Here is a 16585-nt window from a genome sequence, read left to right as displayed (position 1 = left end):
TTTTGAAAAAAATTCTGGCCAAGGGCTTAGGGAATTATGAGGCTTCAAAGAAAATTGAAGAAGTGGAGAGCTTTCAATTGCGAGAAAAGAACTAGTGCAAAATTCAGGGATTTGTTTCTCTCGATCAGAATTTCAGAGGGTATGGTAGAACCCAGTTCATATGCTGGCACAGGTATTCACTTAGCAAGCTTTTACCTCAGATCATCAAGAATTTTAGAAGTGTTTTTCAATTTATTTTTTATTTTTTTAAAACCACATGCTGGCATGCTCGTGAGAAATGAGTTTTTCGAACTTTTGGGTTACCAGGTGATAACGAGGCTTGCGGATCACAGCAGCTTGGATGACAAGTGTAGACATGCCTCGGCTTACCAGCAACCACAATCTGTAGCCCCTTCTTCAATGTGGTAAGTAAACCACAGCCAAACCTCCAGTATTGCCAATTCCTACAAATTATTCCTACCCATTAGTTGGCGGACCGAGCTACTAATGAGCAGCTGGATAGAGCTATCAGCCATCGCCTGCTCCACCACTCTCCAATGTTGGTTATATTCCAAGTTCAAACTTCCATCCCAAAACCAAACAACATGCCGCCTAGTTATCTAAAATATGTAATAACTGGAGCATCAGCGACAGAAATTGTTAGACCTGGTTTTGGAATGGGTAAGTGCTGGGGTATTAGCAGCTGGTGCTGTAATATTTGTGGACAATCATGTTTTGTTTTGTCTAGCCAGTGGTTTAGTTGATTTCATCTCTGGTTTCAGAACAAAGTTGATTTTGCTGCATGTGCTGTAGAAGTGTCTAGTTCCAGATGTGGTCAAAGAACTGTTGTTTTACATGTATGCAGTGGCCGGGTACCCAGTAGCTTTTGCAAAGACCTTGTGTGTATACATATATATATTAAGAAATCAACTAAATATTTATAAATATTTTATTGTAAACCCAGTTATTCTTGTCTATTAACTTGAGATCCCCATAGGAACCCATAAACCTCAAATCATGGGACCGCCATGTAACATCTTCCTTTATGTATGGCGTTAAATTGGCAGAATATGGACAACTTGAATAAGAGGACATATCAATCTCAAGCCACTGAATGCAGATCTTGCATTCCAAGATTATCACGTAATCATTCAACAATGATCATCATGGGCAAGTGGAAGCAATTCTTGACTATTGATCAGTCGTTCTATGCTCTTATGCACATTAGAGATCATGAGTTAATTTCAAACTGAAAAACACCACGCATGCAGTGTTCATAGTCGAGACATAGACAAGAAGCCGACTGCTCATTATTTTCAACATGAAGTTACAACAGGTCATACATAGCACATAATAATATCAGAAAACAAACATTTCGAAACTCAAAATTAATTTACAAATTTGCTTGGCATATCAACTATATCAAAGTCACCGATCTTGTTACAGATCCCCAAATGTGAATAGCATTCAGATTACTCCTTGTTGCTTTATCCATAAAAAGAAGGTATTCACTATTCGGTTCCATCCTAAATCCCACCAAATTTGGACTCCAAAGTGTGTGTCTCTTCTTTACTTTTAAGTGACCGGGGTGCGATGGGGGGATGACAAAGGGTAACTTTCTTCTCTCTGTCATTAGTTATGGTGCCATGATTAAGAATCAGTATCTGAATCAGATTCTGTCTCCGACTCCAGTTGAAAAGGGTTTAATCTATTTGTATTGGCTTCTAAAGGAGGAAGTCCGTCATCATCATCACTTGAATCTTCATTCTCTTCGATTTGGTCACTGTGTGACACTAGTTCAGGCTTTGAACTCTCTACTGCTGTGGATTTGAAGATCTCTGGCCTGCATAGAAAGTTTACGGAGCATTAAGCTATTTGAAAATGGTAACTTCTCTTATTTCATGCTTTTTTTTATTTATTTTTTTGGGTGTGCGAGGGGGAGGGGTGGGAACAATATGACCCTCTAAAATAGCACCTTTTCTCCAAGGCAAACTCTTGCCTACAAAACTGATACCATGTGCCTATTATGAGGCCAGGATTTTATAGCCAGAAAATGTTTTTTGGTTTGAGGATGGGGAGTTTCATAACAATTTACCAGACTATTTTGCATATATCAACTAGGCAATATACAAAACCATGCATCTACGTAAATTAGCACATTTTTTTGAAATACAAATGTCAAAGGAGCAACCAATGGCAAGTAAAATCATCTCTTCTTTCGACCTTTTTTCCTGTGCGGAGGAGGAAGTAATGAGCCAAAAACTTTTAGGGGTCGATGTACCTAAGTTGTGCGGACTCTTGATTTTGCTGCCGAACCTGTGTGGACAACATGGGTTCGGGTGCGGGATTCGTGTGGGATTCGGTCAATCGACATCGCATACTTTGACCAGAGTCCTTGGACAAATTTGGGGGGAAAATTGAGATTTTGATTTCTCAAAATAAAAGATAAAACAGATTTAAGACATGGGAAATGACATACTTCAATCTTTTTTAGCTTTTCCTCTTGGTCAATATTTGCTATTTATAAATGTTTTCTTTGTCACAGAAAAGACGGATAATTTCTAAATTAATTATTAGCATGTTGATTTTTTGACAATTAATTTATGTTTTTTAAACATCTATTTGGAGAATGAAAGATTGAATTCTACAACATACATGTAAGTTTTCCATATGATATCTTTCAAACTTTATAATATCTTTATAGCTCCATTTTTATAATTTTGAATTTTTTTAGCCGAATCCCAGCACCCGTATCCATACCACCGAATCTTAAAATTTAGATTTTTCCGAATCCAACCCTAGAATTCGCATCCGTGTTGGATACCCCACCCGAGTCCGAGCAACTTGGATACATACAGAGAAGACTAGTTACTGAGAGAGCCTTTACGTTGTAAGCTGAATGCCATCTACTGTTAACAGAAAGAACAGAATGGCTTAGTGAAAATAGGTCCAGATCTCCCAAAATGGACGACGTAGAAGTACATAAATTCAAAATTAATGGATCCCTACAGCGCACACGAGAGTGGAAGTACAAAACCCATGGAAGAAACAGGAAAGCACTTCAAATCACCACATCAGGAGGCTCTCACCAGTCAGAGGAACATCAAAATGATCAATCTTTAATTTCTATTTACCTTTTTAAATAAGTGACCACAAGATGGAATTGAACATAGGACATTGGGAGCAGCTCAAGAAGTTGTTCTTTACATAGATCATTTCGGTAGACTTGTTTAGCAAAAGAACGCTTTCCTTTCCCCTTAGAACTGATTTAAGAAACAAATCAATCTGGCAGGCGCCAGTCAGAAATTAGTTCGGGTCAGCTATATGAATCCTCTATCAATATTCACTCTGTTAAGACCATTCGATTCTGAACTAGACAACAAATATTAAACCAAAAAATGAAGGGTGAAAACACAGTTCTTTGAATATTAGATCCTCACCATTCTGGAGACTTTTGAAGCACACGAACTTGATCATAATAGAGTACTTTCGTAACAACACATCCCACTTTTCTGCCTGATTCAACAGCTTCCTCTCGCCCGCTCTCATCAACCACAACAAAGTTGCCTATTCATTCAGTTGAAAAAAGAAAAATGAGCATCATTATATCACAGCTAGATGAATAAATTCTCAAATTCTAGAGGACTAAATGATCGAACCTCGTTTTATCCACATGATCTTCTGGAATTTAGCTGGAAATATTGCTAATGAACACAGTAGAATACGAAATACAGTAGAATAAATTCTTAAGCAGATATCAACGAATGAACACGAAAATACAGTAGAATACAGTTGTAACTCTCTATAACACCTCATCCTCAATAACAAAATTTTCACTATAACGACCAAATTTTCTTTGGAACTGATTTTTCATATTATACTACTCCATATTATATGTTCTCTGTAACAACATTTTGCTATAGTAGCCAAAAAATATCAAGACAAACGATGTCGCTATAGAGAGGTTTGACTGTACAAGTGTACATTGAAATATGAGGCCTAAAATCTTAAACCTAAATCCCAATAATGCAGATAACAAAGAAAGAACATGAATTTGCACAAGGAAAAACTGAATCTTGAGAATGGAAAGCTCATCCCCAGATTTTTTAAAAAAAAAATGAATTTTTAAACAGCTACCAAAAAATGAACCCCAACTTACAGTAGGATCATTGAAATTTGAGACCAAAAGGCTCAAACCCAAATCAAAATAATGCATGCAGACACAGATAGTATCAGGAAAAAACAAATTTTGAGATTTGAAAGCTCATATCCAAATCAAAAGAATGCACCGTTATACAGATATACAGAAAGAAGACAAAATAACAATAGCAAAAATATTGAATTTTGAGACCAAAAAGCAGAAACCCAAATCAAAATAATACATGAGTTTACAATTGGAAAAATTGAATCTTGAGAATGGAAAACTCACACCCAGATGTAAAAGATATATTAATGAAAGAAGATGAATATTTTATACTTGAAATTGAAAAATGGCATTTGAAAAGCTGAATTTTTGTTTGGACATGCATTTCAATGAATAAACTTTGTGAGTGCAATCAAAAAAAAAAAAAAAAAACTAACCAAGAAATCATTCCAATGAACAGTTTGAAAAAAAAAAAAGGAAGAAAGAAAACTCATGTCCAAACAGGCCCTTAAAACAGATATCAAAGAATGAACATCAACTTAAAATAGGAAAAATTGAATCTTGAGAATGGAAAGCTCATACCCAATGAATTATAAAAGATATATTCAAGGAAAGAAAGTGAATGTTATTCATACTTGAATAAGGTCAACAACCTGCATTATAGTTTGACCATTTTCAAGGCTTAAATTATGTTCCTCCATACCTCTCTTCAAATTCTTTCTCCCTCCTCCCATGCCTTCTTCAACTCAAATTGGAACCACTCAATAAACCCTAAAACCCTTCACAAAAAACAAAAAAAAAATCATCTTGCATTCTTGTTTTTTTCATTTTTAATTAAGTACGAGAGTCATACTTTTTTGATCTTCGGTTTCATTTATACATTAAGTTATTATATATTAGTTCTTTGATCTCTTTATTTTGCATTACTATAAAGTTAGACTCTTCAAAATCATTTAAATCATCTCGATTTTTATTCATTATCGGTATGTTCAAATAATTTTCAGTATTTTTAGTTATGCAAGACTCACAAGTCGAGACTAAAAGGTACTTAGAACACTATACCAATGCATGTTTGCTTATGATTTTAGCAAAGTTTCTCTAGACATGTCTAAAACAATAAGGAACATGAAAAACAGTTAAAGTAGAGATTCATTTCACTATTTTGCGACGGTGTAAAAATTAAATAAGAATGAAACCTAAATCAGACAAGTAAAAAAGTATTACAATCGAGATAGGATTAAAGAATTGATTCAATTAAGATAAATTCAATAAAATGAAATGTAAGTTGTACGCGAATGAAAATACCAAATATCTTATGCGCTTAATGCTCAAGATCGTCAGAATAATTTTTAACATGTTACTTAATATACTAAAACTAATTTAGTTTTAGTCTAGTAAGTTTTGAAGTTAGGAACTTTGGGTGTTAATTACGTGATAGCTTGTAATTAATTTTATCACTCACTTTTATCACGAGAATTTTAATAATTTCATTATATACATTTGATTCTGATACTCTGAACTGAATTCAGATAAATATTGTTGCTTAAAGGTTCATCCGCCACCAAACACTAGAAGAAGTGAAGCCCACCCAACATGTGTGTGCGATTTTATATTTCTACGATTGTAAGAATCTTACAGCATATTTTAATGTATTTCTCAAAAGTAATATATGAAAATAATATAAGATAGCATTACACAATCATTGATGTATTATTGTACTTATTATGTTCTTAATGACCGTGAAAAAAGGCCTGCGATAGTTAAAAGGAGATTGACGAACTGTAAATTTCGAGCCGTATTTTTTTGTAATTTTTTAAATTTGTTTCCTAACTTGTTAGCTAACTGTTAAAAGTGCTAGATTGCATTACTATTACTTAGAATTGATTTGATTATCCTTAGAAGTGATTGAAATTTGTGTTGTTTTAAGTTGAGTAACATATTTTTATGCTATAATTATTTCCAACTATTTTAAAGATAGTACTTAAAATTTAAATATAATAACTTTAGCAAGAAAAAAGTCATTAATATATAGGTATTCTTCAATTTTTAAGATGTAATGCTGACACAATGCTATTAGAAAAAGCAAAATTACTCTATATAAATTTAATAAAATATTAAAATATTTTTGTATTATTACTAATGAGTTAAGACTCAAAATGGAAACAGCTGGTTCATTATTTTTCTTACTTTCAATTGTAAACATAGAACAATCAAACTAAGCCGCAAAATCAAACTAATCCGTACTTTAAAGAAGAAATGAATATGAACAAATTTTAAATTTTTATTTTCTAAATGCTACATAAGCCTGCACCAATTTTTGTGTATAGCCTAAATTTAATTCGCCTTTAAATAAATTAATATGTAGAATAACAAATGGAAAAGTAACTTTATAATATGTTATCCTCACAATTTAGCATATGAGTTAATTAGGCTAGCTTTTACTAAACTATATACTTAATCAAATTTAAATATGCGACAAAAAGAAGAAGCCCTGAATTACTCTTCTTATTCTTTCAATATATTTTGTATTATATCATATTGGCTATTAACATGTACAACAAAAAAGTAAGCCACGGCACGTTACCTTTTAGCCAATGGAATTGCTCCAATTCTGCTTATCGACTAAACTGCCCTCAAAATGCCAAAGCAGCCATGTTGACCTACTGTGTGCTTATCGCCATTTATAGTATAGTAGAATAGAAATAGAATCTCTTTTCAATATCCCAATATTATATGGAGAAAATTCTTGAATACACGAGTAATTATTTGTGAAATTAAAAAAACAAAGACTTAGTGGGGCCTAGTTGCCACATCATTATTTATGACTATATTGCATGCGTTAGGATGACCACTTCAATGCAACAAACTAATTACACACGCCAAAAATATATCAGTTTGAAACAAACGCGTATGAAAAAATGACCACCTCAACCACTGCCTTCCACGTGGCGCCGACCCATTTCCGCTCTTCATCCTCATCTATAAAAGAACATCCTTAACTCTCTCAAATCCTAATCTAGTACCAAGTACACAAATTTTGAATACCTCGACATATATTGTCTCGGGAAAATATTTCTTTGTTAATTTTAAAGCTATGGATTCTTATTGTCTTGGTAACACCAAAGCTAAATTTCACCCTTTTTCTCCACCTTCTAGTTTCCTTGCACCAATTTTCAAGATTTCTTCAGTTCAACCTTTGCACAACGAAGAATCACGTAAATTTTCCAAGTTGAAGTGTGCAAAGGGACCCACAGTTTCTAAGTTGGAGTTGGAAATAAATCAGGATGATATGGATATGGAAAAAGAATTGATCGAAATGAGGAGAATGGAGGGCAAGTGTAAAGGGATAAGTGGTGGAATAGTTGAATTGTTGGAGTGTTTGGAAAGAGAAGCAATTATGGGTGAGGATGAGGGCAAAGAACCAACAGATTATAATAGGAGGGCTCAGATATTTGACAAGAGTTCTAAAGTTTTTCAAGCTCTTAGAGAGAGAGATATGGCTAGTAGCATATAGTTGTGACTTTGATACTCTTCTACACATGTATACAACAGTTCAAATGTTTGTAATTGGCAAAGAATAAAGGTGACAACAGATATATGTAGAAACTCGGGTAATATATATATATATATCCTTCTAGTACTATGTATGCATCAATGCCATGACTTTTGTTGCATGACTTAATTTGTTTCTCCTCTTCTTGTTTTCGTTCTTTGGTAAGTAGCTCTCTTCCCTGTAAAAATCTTTGAGATGGACTTTAAAATACTAGTAGTATTTTAACTCCTTGTTTGGATGGTTTTTACTCATGGTGAAATAATGTATGGTTTTAATGAATGCCATGATACATTATAGGAGTATCACTTCACTGAATAAATATTGAATCGTTTTCCGTCGTTTTAAAATAACACGCACCAGCAATATGAAAAATAACTCACAATATTGCAAAGAAGAACGTATTGGGAATTTCTTATCATTTTATAAAACGGAAAAGGGCCAAAATTACCTCTGAACTTTGAAAAATAGTTCATTCATACCCTTCGTTATACTTTAGGGTCAATTATACCCTTACAGTTATACTATGGGATCAATTATATCCTTATGTCTAACTGTTGCCACGTGGCATCATCCTAGCCCTTCAAAATTATTGTACCCTCAAATAATTTTTTACCCACTAAAATAACTCAATCCAACCCGAATTTTTTTTTCCAGCAAAAATAATACGGAATTATTTTTATTTTATTTTGCTAGAAAAATTATCCGTATTATTTTTGCTGGAAAAAAAAAATCGAGTCGAGTTGAGTTATTTTAGTGGGTAAAAAATTATTTGAGGGCAAAATAATTTTGAACGGCTGGGATGATGCCACGTGGCAGCAGTTAGACATAAGGTTATAATTGACCCATAGTATAACTGTAAGGATATAATTGACCCTAAAGTATAACGAAGGGTATGGATGAATTATTTTTCAAAATTCAAGGGTAATTTTGACCCTTTTCCGTTTATAAAATGGCACACCAACAATCTGAAGAATAAGCCACGTTACACGCAACCATCCAAAAAGACTGTTAGGACTGTGTTATAAGATTACACACCAACAACCTGAAGAATAAACCACGTTACACGCAACCATCCCAAAAAACTGTCAGGACTGTTCTTTTTTCTGGAAATGTGCGAATGAATATAGTTTTGAAAGAACTGTTTCTGGAAAAATTAATTCTTGTAGTTGCGGCTTTGTTTTTTGCTATGTTTGTTCTGGATAATGCAAGAGTTATTTCCTACAATCCACAATTATAGTTGTGTAAAAGGGTAAAAAAGGAAAAGTATAGAATAAGAATCCAGGCAATGCACCCAACGGATTTGCATATTTTGTAAATCCAGTCAATAGAATCTATGATCAACAACAACAACAACAACCCAGTGAAATCCCACAACGTGGGGTCTGGGGAGGGTAGAGTGTACGCAGACCTTACTCCTACCAAGGTAGGACGGCTGTTTCCGAAAGACCCTCGGCTCAATAAAAAACATAATAATATACCAAAAGAAAACAGTGAATAGTTGCTCACAACTGCATCTAATATTTTTTCTGCTTCTTTCCAATACAACTCTGCATTTTCTGTCGAGCAAATTTTTTTTATTCTAGGAATGAGAAAAATACAATGTCATAACATCCCACAACAATAAAATACCTCGGCGATCACATGCGTGCATATTGAGATTGCCTCCACGAAGAAAATGAAAAAATGAACTACGAACTACATCATGGTTAAGAGAAGGTACCTATCTATGAAGCTCACAATGTAATGCCAGTAAGTGATACATGGACACACTGGCTCAAATTTAACAGAACTTCCAACGATTTTGGCAGTTCACACATGTCACGTAAGTGGTCATAGGTTCATCTGCACTCCGCGTTTGCATCTGATAGTAGGTGCATTGATTCTTTCTACACCTACCACACTTGAACTTATCAGTACTAGCCTGTGCAGGAAGTCCACGTTCGCTATTGAATAACGCTTTTTCTTTAATTTTCTCATTCTGCTTTTGCCTTTCCTCGCTTGCCATTTCTTCTGGTGTCAGTTCAGTTATGCGATGAAGAGGAAACTTCCCAAGAAGGACTTTTCTCCGGAAATCTTGATTGTTTTGATCCTTAATGTTAAACATTATAGACCTGTACTTGAACTTCTGGGCTCCATTAGATCTACCCCACTTCTCAAACATTGCAGTTTCTACCTGAACTGCAACTCTATATGGATCACATAAATTAACCTCATCCCTCAAATCCTCATCAACTTCACCTACGACTTTGCATAAAGCTTCTGCAAGGATTTCCCGGACTTTGTCCCTCACAGAATCCTTGCAATAAATTAGAGCGCCCAACTTCGGCGGAGCCGCACTTGCCACAGTAGAATTACTCTTTTCACTGTTCGCAACACTAACACGCTCAACCTTTTTCTCAGCAAAGGAACTTTCTGACTTTACTACTTTCTCAGATTTTGAAGTCGTTCTCTCAACTTTTACATTATCAACCCTAGACACCTTTTCAACCTTGACCGACTCCGCTCTTTGAGATTTAGTGGCTCCATTAGCAGTAGCACCAGCACATTCATCTTTTACAGATTCCCCGTTCACTCCATTGCTGTTCTTATTTTTCAGAGTTTCTTTTACGATTATATTCTTCCAGTTCTGAACCACATCAGATGCCAACGCCTGGATCTTCTCCCTCGGATGTTTTGCCAATTGTCGAAGACGTTTTCCCACCTGAAACATGTTTCCATAATGTCAAATACAGAAAAGGGATCATCTGCCTCTCACTAGCATCAAGTGATACAGGCTGTCACATGAGGAATAAGCATGACACAAAACAATACCAATTGTGCAATCATCATGAAATGTTTATCAGCAGATGTCCCGAAACCCTTCGGAGAAACTGAACATATTTAAGTGGATAATCATGACTCAATTTTCTGACAAGCAAAGATTATACCGCAACTAGAAACACCTAGCCCCACCTCTCCCCTCCGGAAAAAAAAAGGGGGGGGGGGGGGGGGGGGGGGGAAATGAGAAAAGAAGAGAAAAACTAGAAAGTATAATTGTATTCCAAGGTGGGGAGTTTGATGTTCCCCACCGACCTATTTGCAGAATTCAATAAAAAAATGAACAAACAATTCTATACTTCCATTCTATTCCCATATCTATGGAAGAATATATATAAAAATCCTTAGTGAAGTTAAGATCGATAGTGATGTAGAAAAGTGAAGGAACTAATCTACAATAGGTTTCTTATGCCAAAGGACCCAGTCCTTTTAACACATCTGAAAAGACTACTCTCCCCGTATGGTCATTGAGAGGATGATTGTTATCAGACTTGTTCTGCTCCGATTTTAATTCAGGGGTCTTTGGTTTGAAAATTGATTGAAATTATCTTTCTCAATTTTCAAACTTGTCTATTAACAGATTCTCTTTGAAAAAAGAAAGTAACTTCTTTCTCCAACCATTGGAGAAATTTTATCATTTCATTGAGAAGAAAAAGCAATTTCCAACAAAAAGCAGTGGGAATTTAAACATCAAAATATATCTTGCATTTATTTGGTATCCTGTTAGCTTAAGGGCACCTCAACTAATCGTCTGGTACCTTCTACCTACAAGGAATGAACAGATGAGAAGAAACCACATTGGTTTTTTTTTTTTTTTGCTTGCTTCCACAAGGATTTGAACCCTAGTTTCGCATGCCAAATTCCTACTTCGTTAACCACTAGGTCACACCTCCACTATGACATCTTGTATATGTATTTAATCACTTTAAATTCTTCCAAAGTTTGAAACTTTGCAACTACAACCCTTTCAATCCAGAAAAAGTTGAACAAATACAACAAGCAGAAGCTTGTATATCCAACATTACGCACACCTATCAAATGTTACCTTTCAGAATACAACAGCAACTACAACTTACCCAGTGTAATCCTAAAAGTGGGGTCCGGGAAGGGTAAGATGCACGCAGACCTTACCCCTACCTTTGTGGGGGTAGAGAGACCGTTTCCAATAGACTCCCAGCTCAAAAGAAAGTTTATGAAGTAGAGTTGCAAGAAAATACGACAGCAAAATAGCATGATACAATGCAAATGAAGCAACATATAGTAATACACATTAAAGAATAAGAAACTAAACAATTATTAAATAAATAGTACTCCCTTCGTCCCATAATAAGTGTCACCTTAGCCAAAAACACGCATATTAAGAAACCAATAATTCAATATAAAGTTTACCAAATTAGCCCTATATAATAAAAACAAATTACTTTTACCTCTTGATTAGAGCATGCAGAAGAAGTAAACCTTTTGACATTGAAAATCCAACAATACCAAGTTACTATGTGGTTTTTCCAATCAACATTTAAATATTACTTTATTGTCCAAGGGTAGAACTGAAAAAAATTAGTCAATTTATGTCTTGATTTCCTAAGGTAACACTTAAATTTTTGCTAAGGTGATACTTATTATGGGACGGACGAAGTAGTACTACTACTAATAAGGAGAAGAGGAGAGAGGCTAGCCCCCTGCCTCTCCCACATAACACGCACGCAGCTACATGCTAACCTTCTACCCTAATCATCAGTACGAATGTATCATTACCTGTGAAGATACGAGGAGTTGATAATTGACAGGAAACTTCTTAAGCTCCTTCAAGACATCAAGACACCTACTCTCCTCTGCACCGCCGTCTACAGCAGCTGCATCAGCAGCTCGTTTTACCCTCTCGAACAGCTCAATCAGCTCCTTCTCCATACTTTTATCTCCACTACACAATCAACAAAAAAATATATCTATTAGTAAATTTCACATACATATACACAAAATCGCAAAAAAAAAAAAAAAAAAGTAACCTTTTGAGAACTGCACTTAAATACAACTTCAAAAGTGAAAAGTGAATTGGAAAACAGGTTATAAGCAGTTTTCCAAATTTGAAATACAAGGAATTTTCATGGCCAATACTGATTTTTCAAATAAAGTGAATAATTTTTACGGCCAAAAAGTGAACTTTTTCTCCACTATAAAATTAACCGAAAATTTATCAACAAAATAATATAATTTCACATACAAAAAAAAAAAATGATAAAAAAGAGTAACTTTTTGAGGACTGCACTTACAATATAACAAATGTGAAGATGGAATTGAATTCGCCGTTGTGAAATTTGACGGCTGAATGAAACCCTAGAGGAATTTTACGTTTACATTAATGTTTTGAGAGAGGGAGAAGATAAAAGAAGTTGTTGCTGGCACGTGTGAGTGATCGGACGGTAGTGATGGGGTCAATGAGGTGTGATCGGACGGTGTAGAATTTGGCCTGATTTCTGAAGGAATTGGGAGAAACAGGAGGCACGTGACGTCCAGAATGTTCCGACCAATGTGATTAGTAATCACACCTCTTTCATGTTATCTCGACTAGTATCCGTCCTGATTGATTAACTTAAAATAAGTGTCACTTTAATAAAAAAAGATTGTCCATAATAAATGTTACTTTAAAAAATTAAGACATAAATTATCTAACTTTTTCCATTTATACCCTTAAAAAAAATTGACAAGTTAAAGTAACATCTAGTAACTTATTATTGTTGAATTCTCAATGTTAACAGGTCTACTACTTGTGCGTACTCTAATGAAGAAGAAAAAGTAATATATGGGTAATTTGATAAACTTCACATTGCATTATTAGTTTCTTAATGTGCGTGTTTTTGGCTGAGATAACATTTATTATGAGACGGAGAGAGTATCTTTTAAGAGTTTGTTACAATTCGTAACTACATTTTATATATTTACATTCCATTGCTAGTTTAGGGAAATTCGTTGTATTTGAGTGTATTTAACTGTTCAGTTGTATCCAATCTTATTTGATGTCGCGTGTATTTAATGTTTTTGAAAACATGCAACCTTAATTTCTTTGAATATATGTGTATTAAAAAATGATTTTATTCCAATGTATTTAAATACACGACAGAGTTGTATATTTTAGTGTATTTATATATTGATTTATCCTTTTGTTGTAGCTGTATTTGAATGTGTTCGACTTTCAATCAGTAAGATCGTCGCAAGGTTGAATGTATTTGATAGTACCTGATCAGACGAATACACTCAAATACACTCGATCTGAGGAGGAAAAAACAATCAAATACATTTAAGAATCGAATGGAGATTAGTCAAATACATCTAGTTTTGCTCAAAAATACAATCAAATACATCTAGTTTTCCAAAAAAATCTTCTTCATAATGCATAAATAGTACATTCAAATATGCGGATACACTCACATACACTCAAGTCGGGCCTCGAGATTGTCGTAAATACACCAAATCTGGCGGAAATACAAATAGAGATCTAATTTTCATAGAAATACAGAAGTGTTAACGAGATATTTTGGTTTTACACCAAATCCAGATCGTCGGAGAATATATCAAATCCAGAACTATAATCTAAGATCATCGGAAAATCTTTAAACCAAATCCAGATCTGAGCTCGTTGGAAAATACACTAGATCTAGATATGAGAAAAAGCCATGGATTCCGACGTTACCGACTGCTGAACTATGATTTGAGATCGTCAAAAAATGCACCAAATCCAGATATGTGAAAAAAACAATGGATTCTAGCATTACCGGCTGCTACAACTACCGCCTTAGCTTCAGTGGTGCAACAAGAGAGGGGTGAGCGACAACAGAGAAAAGAGAGGGAACGGAAAGAGAGAGGCAATGGAGGAGAGAAAGAGAGAGAGAGAGAGAGAGAGAGAGAGAGAGAGAGAGAGAGATGTGAGGGAGAAACTTGATACAATGGAATAAACTTTGTATTTGGTATAACTATGATATGTAAATTAGAGATCACTGTAGCTAAGAAATATAAATAAATTAAATATTAGTTATTATCAATAAATACCTCTTAAAGGTAGCTATGGCAAGTAAATTTTCCTACATTAAATAACTCATCAAGAGTCCAAACTAGTGTACATCTGAACTACTCTATTCACTAACTCGCACACATAAGTTTCCAAGATAATTTAATTTACTGGAAATCTACATTTCTAGGCTTTCACAATTTTGATTTGCACATTGATAATGATACCCTCAGCGCTTTAAGTCGTCCTTTTAAAATATGTTTTGAGATGTCATTATGAGATTACAAGTTGATTTTGTTCGATGGATACAAAACATCCATGCTTTAGCACTAGTATATTGGCTCCACAAATATGATCAAAAGTTGAACCCTTGTACTAGATGCACAATTTAAGAAAGCACAACAACTGAAATAGATAATCCGTGTTGGTATCAGATCTATTCATATGTTTCAGTCTTTCAAAGCTTGATATTGCCACACTATAGATGGTACATTCATATAATACCATGAGTGTTTAAGGGCATCCTCAAGATATGTTTTCAAATACCTCTATACGATCACAACCCGCGGTGTAGATGGAATTCGAACATGTTTGAACTTGGGATTACGATCTTTACCTCATCTCATGTACCAACGACAAGTTCACTTCTTTGTAATGATTTCACTAACATATAAGTAATATCGATACCTTTAATGCTTAACTATCACAAGAAAGAACTGGTATATGTTACCTACTTTAATACACAGTCAAATATAACATTAGAAATAATTTTTAAAATGGAACATCATGAATCATATAAACACAGCGAAACAACTACTTAGTTGTTATCACTTATAGTATAACTTCGTAATATTTTAAAACTTTGCTTGCTGGGAGAAAAGTTAATTAGGAAGCACAAATTGTAAAAGTTTGATTACTCCAGAAAACCCGTTCAACTGTCTCCGCATCGAGCCAAATCGTTGATTGAGGTGTTCTTTATGGTTCACGTTCAGAGTATACAATATCAAGCATCACTTTTAACACTGAAATGTGAAATATGTTTGATGTATGAAGAGAGACCAGACCATCAACAAAAGGGAAATTGATTGAACCACAAGTTGCCTTTTTCCCTTTGGCTCAACCTAGGCTTTTTCCACACCCCCAACTCGTAGAACACTCACTCCCATAGCTGGCGTCCTCCCTGCTTTCCCACCCCGCCTAAAGGCCTCCTTGTAAAGACCCCTTTATTCACACATAAATTATACAACAATGAATTTGAAGAAAATTGATACCAGCTCCAACCCTATTCCCATGCCACTTTTACTACTTTACCATTTTGACCATCCCTGTAGTACCCTCCTTAGAAGAATTCTCCTCCTCCTTATTTTATTTCTTATTCTCAGTGAATACCCTATTTTTCTATTTTTGGAGTTCCACTTTGGTTACAATTAAATTGAACATTTATTTGATGAATGATAATGATTTAGTTTGCTTAAGAGGAAAAATAAAAAGTTTAATCTGGTGACAAATTTTACAATAATATGTGTGTGAGCATTGGTTGTATAAACTAGTTTCAATGATATGCTTGAGAATAAAAGTTCATCCCATGGTACACCAGTTTTTTTTTTTTTTTTTTGTATATATGTGGTGCTCAAACCAACTAACGTACACCTCAACTAACTCACCAGATATCTGCTACCTCCTACCAACAGAGACACCAAATAACTATGTCCACCAAGGTTAAGAAGATCGGGACAATTCATCTAGTGTAGCCTCTGCTCGAATTAGAGTCTATATAGGTATCAAAGATAAAATAGAGGCAATAGCAAAATCATACGGTGCTGATGGAGCAGAGTACTCTAAAGAGGTAGATTGTTCTATTGCTCGTACCTATCAGTGCACTTTTTTTCTATTTTGTTTGCCTTCTCTTTAGTCTTTCTCTATGGACAAACAAATTCAGAAAAGCAATTTGGTGTTTAGCATCTTTTATAGTAATCCCTGTGTCCCAAAATATGTGGCGGTGTTTGACTGAGTTTAAGAAAGGAAGAAAGACCTTTAATTGTTGTGGTCTTAAATAGCCATAGACATTTATATGACTATATGATCAAAT

General features: G+C 34.6%; 3 protein-coding genes across 9 annotated transcripts; 1 reads left to right on the top strand and 2 right to left on the bottom strand.

Moving 5' to 3' along the window:
* Window positions 1–1267: 1267 nt before the first annotated feature.
* LOC132640448 (uncharacterized) lies at window positions 1268–7188 on the bottom strand. Of its 6 annotated transcripts, none has more exons than XM_060357041.1 (5): window positions 7050–7188; window positions 4827–4902; window positions 3639–3683; window positions 3420–3546; window positions 1268–1822 (listed from the first exon to the last, which is right to left on the bottom strand). In XM_060357041.1, the coding sequence occupies exons 2-5, from the start codon at window positions 4855–4857 to the stop codon at window positions 1630–1632; spliced, it is 396 nt and encodes a 131-aa protein (XP_060213024.1). In that variant the 5' UTR covers window positions 4858–4902; window positions 7050–7188; the 3' UTR covers window positions 1268–1629. The 6 variants fall into 6 exon arrangements, with proteins under 6 accessions (XP_060213024.1, XP_060213023.1, XP_060213026.1 ...); XM_060357040.1 differs by lacking the exon at window positions 7050–7188 and adding an exon at window positions 6708–6957; XM_060357043.1 differs by lacking the exon at window positions 3639–3683.
* Window positions 7189–7217: 29 nt separating this feature from the next.
* LOC132640450 (uncharacterized) lies at window positions 7218–7763 on the top strand. The gene has a single exon (XM_060357044.1). It carries the CDS (start codon window positions 7218–7220, stop codon window positions 7635–7637), a length of 420 nt encoding a protein of 139 aa, XP_060213027.1. The 3' UTR covers window positions 7638–7763.
* Window positions 7764–9130: 1367 nt separating this feature from the next.
* Window positions 9131–13049, bottom strand: LOC132640447 (transcription elongation factor TFIIS-like). 2 transcript variants are annotated; one of them, XM_060357037.1, is made up of 3 exons: window positions 12764–13049; window positions 12249–12402; window positions 9131–10377 (listed from the first exon to the last, which is right to left on the bottom strand). In XM_060357037.1, exons 2-3 carry the CDS (start codon window positions 12399–12401, stop codon window positions 9457–9459), a joined length of 1074 nt encoding a protein of 357 aa, XP_060213020.1. In that variant the 5' UTR covers window position 12402; window positions 12764–13049; the 3' UTR covers window positions 9131–9456. The 2 variants fall into 2 exon arrangements, with proteins under 2 accessions (XP_060213020.1, XP_060213019.1); XM_060357036.1 differs by having other exon boundaries at window positions 12249–12414; window positions 12764–13048.
* Window positions 13050–16585: the final 3536 nt, after the last annotated feature.

Source organism: Lycium barbarum, chromosome 5 (genome assembly GCF_019175385.1).
Source record: "Lycium barbarum isolate Lr01 chromosome 5, ASM1917538v2, whole genome shotgun sequence".
In the NCBI taxonomy this organism is placed as follows: domain Eukaryota; kingdom Viridiplantae; phylum Streptophyta; class Magnoliopsida; order Solanales; family Solanaceae; genus Lycium; species Lycium barbarum.
Note: the sequence above shows the minus strand (reverse complement) of the source record. Positions and strands in the feature narration are given on the sequence as shown.

Excerpts from the sequence above, each read along its gene's own strand:
- LOC132640448 (XM_060357039.1), bottom strand. The coding sequence starts at position 3,795 with ATGAGGTGTTATAGAGAGTTACAACTGTATTCTACTGTATTTTCGTGT. Across the intron at positions 3,547-3,638 it reads GATCATGTGGATAAAACGAG|GCAACTTTGTTGTGGTTGAT; the intron begins GTTCGATCATTT and ends CTGAATGAATAG. Across the intron at positions 1,823-3,419 it reads CTTCAAAAGTCTCCAGAATG|GCCAGAGATCTTCAAATCCA; the intron begins GTGAGGATCTAA and ends CTTTCTATGCAG.
- LOC132640450 (XM_060357044.1), top strand. The coding sequence starts at position 7,218 with ATGGATTCTTATTGTCTTGGTAACACCAAAGCTAAATTTCACCCTTTT.
- LOC132640447 (XM_060357037.1), bottom strand. The coding sequence starts at position 12,401 with ATGGAGAAGGAGCTGATTGAGCTGTTCGAGAGGGTAAAACGAGCTGCT. Across the intron at positions 10,378-12,248 it reads AACTCCTCGTATCTTCACAG|GTGGGAAAACGTCTTCGACA; the intron begins GTAATGATACAT and ends AACATGTTTCAG.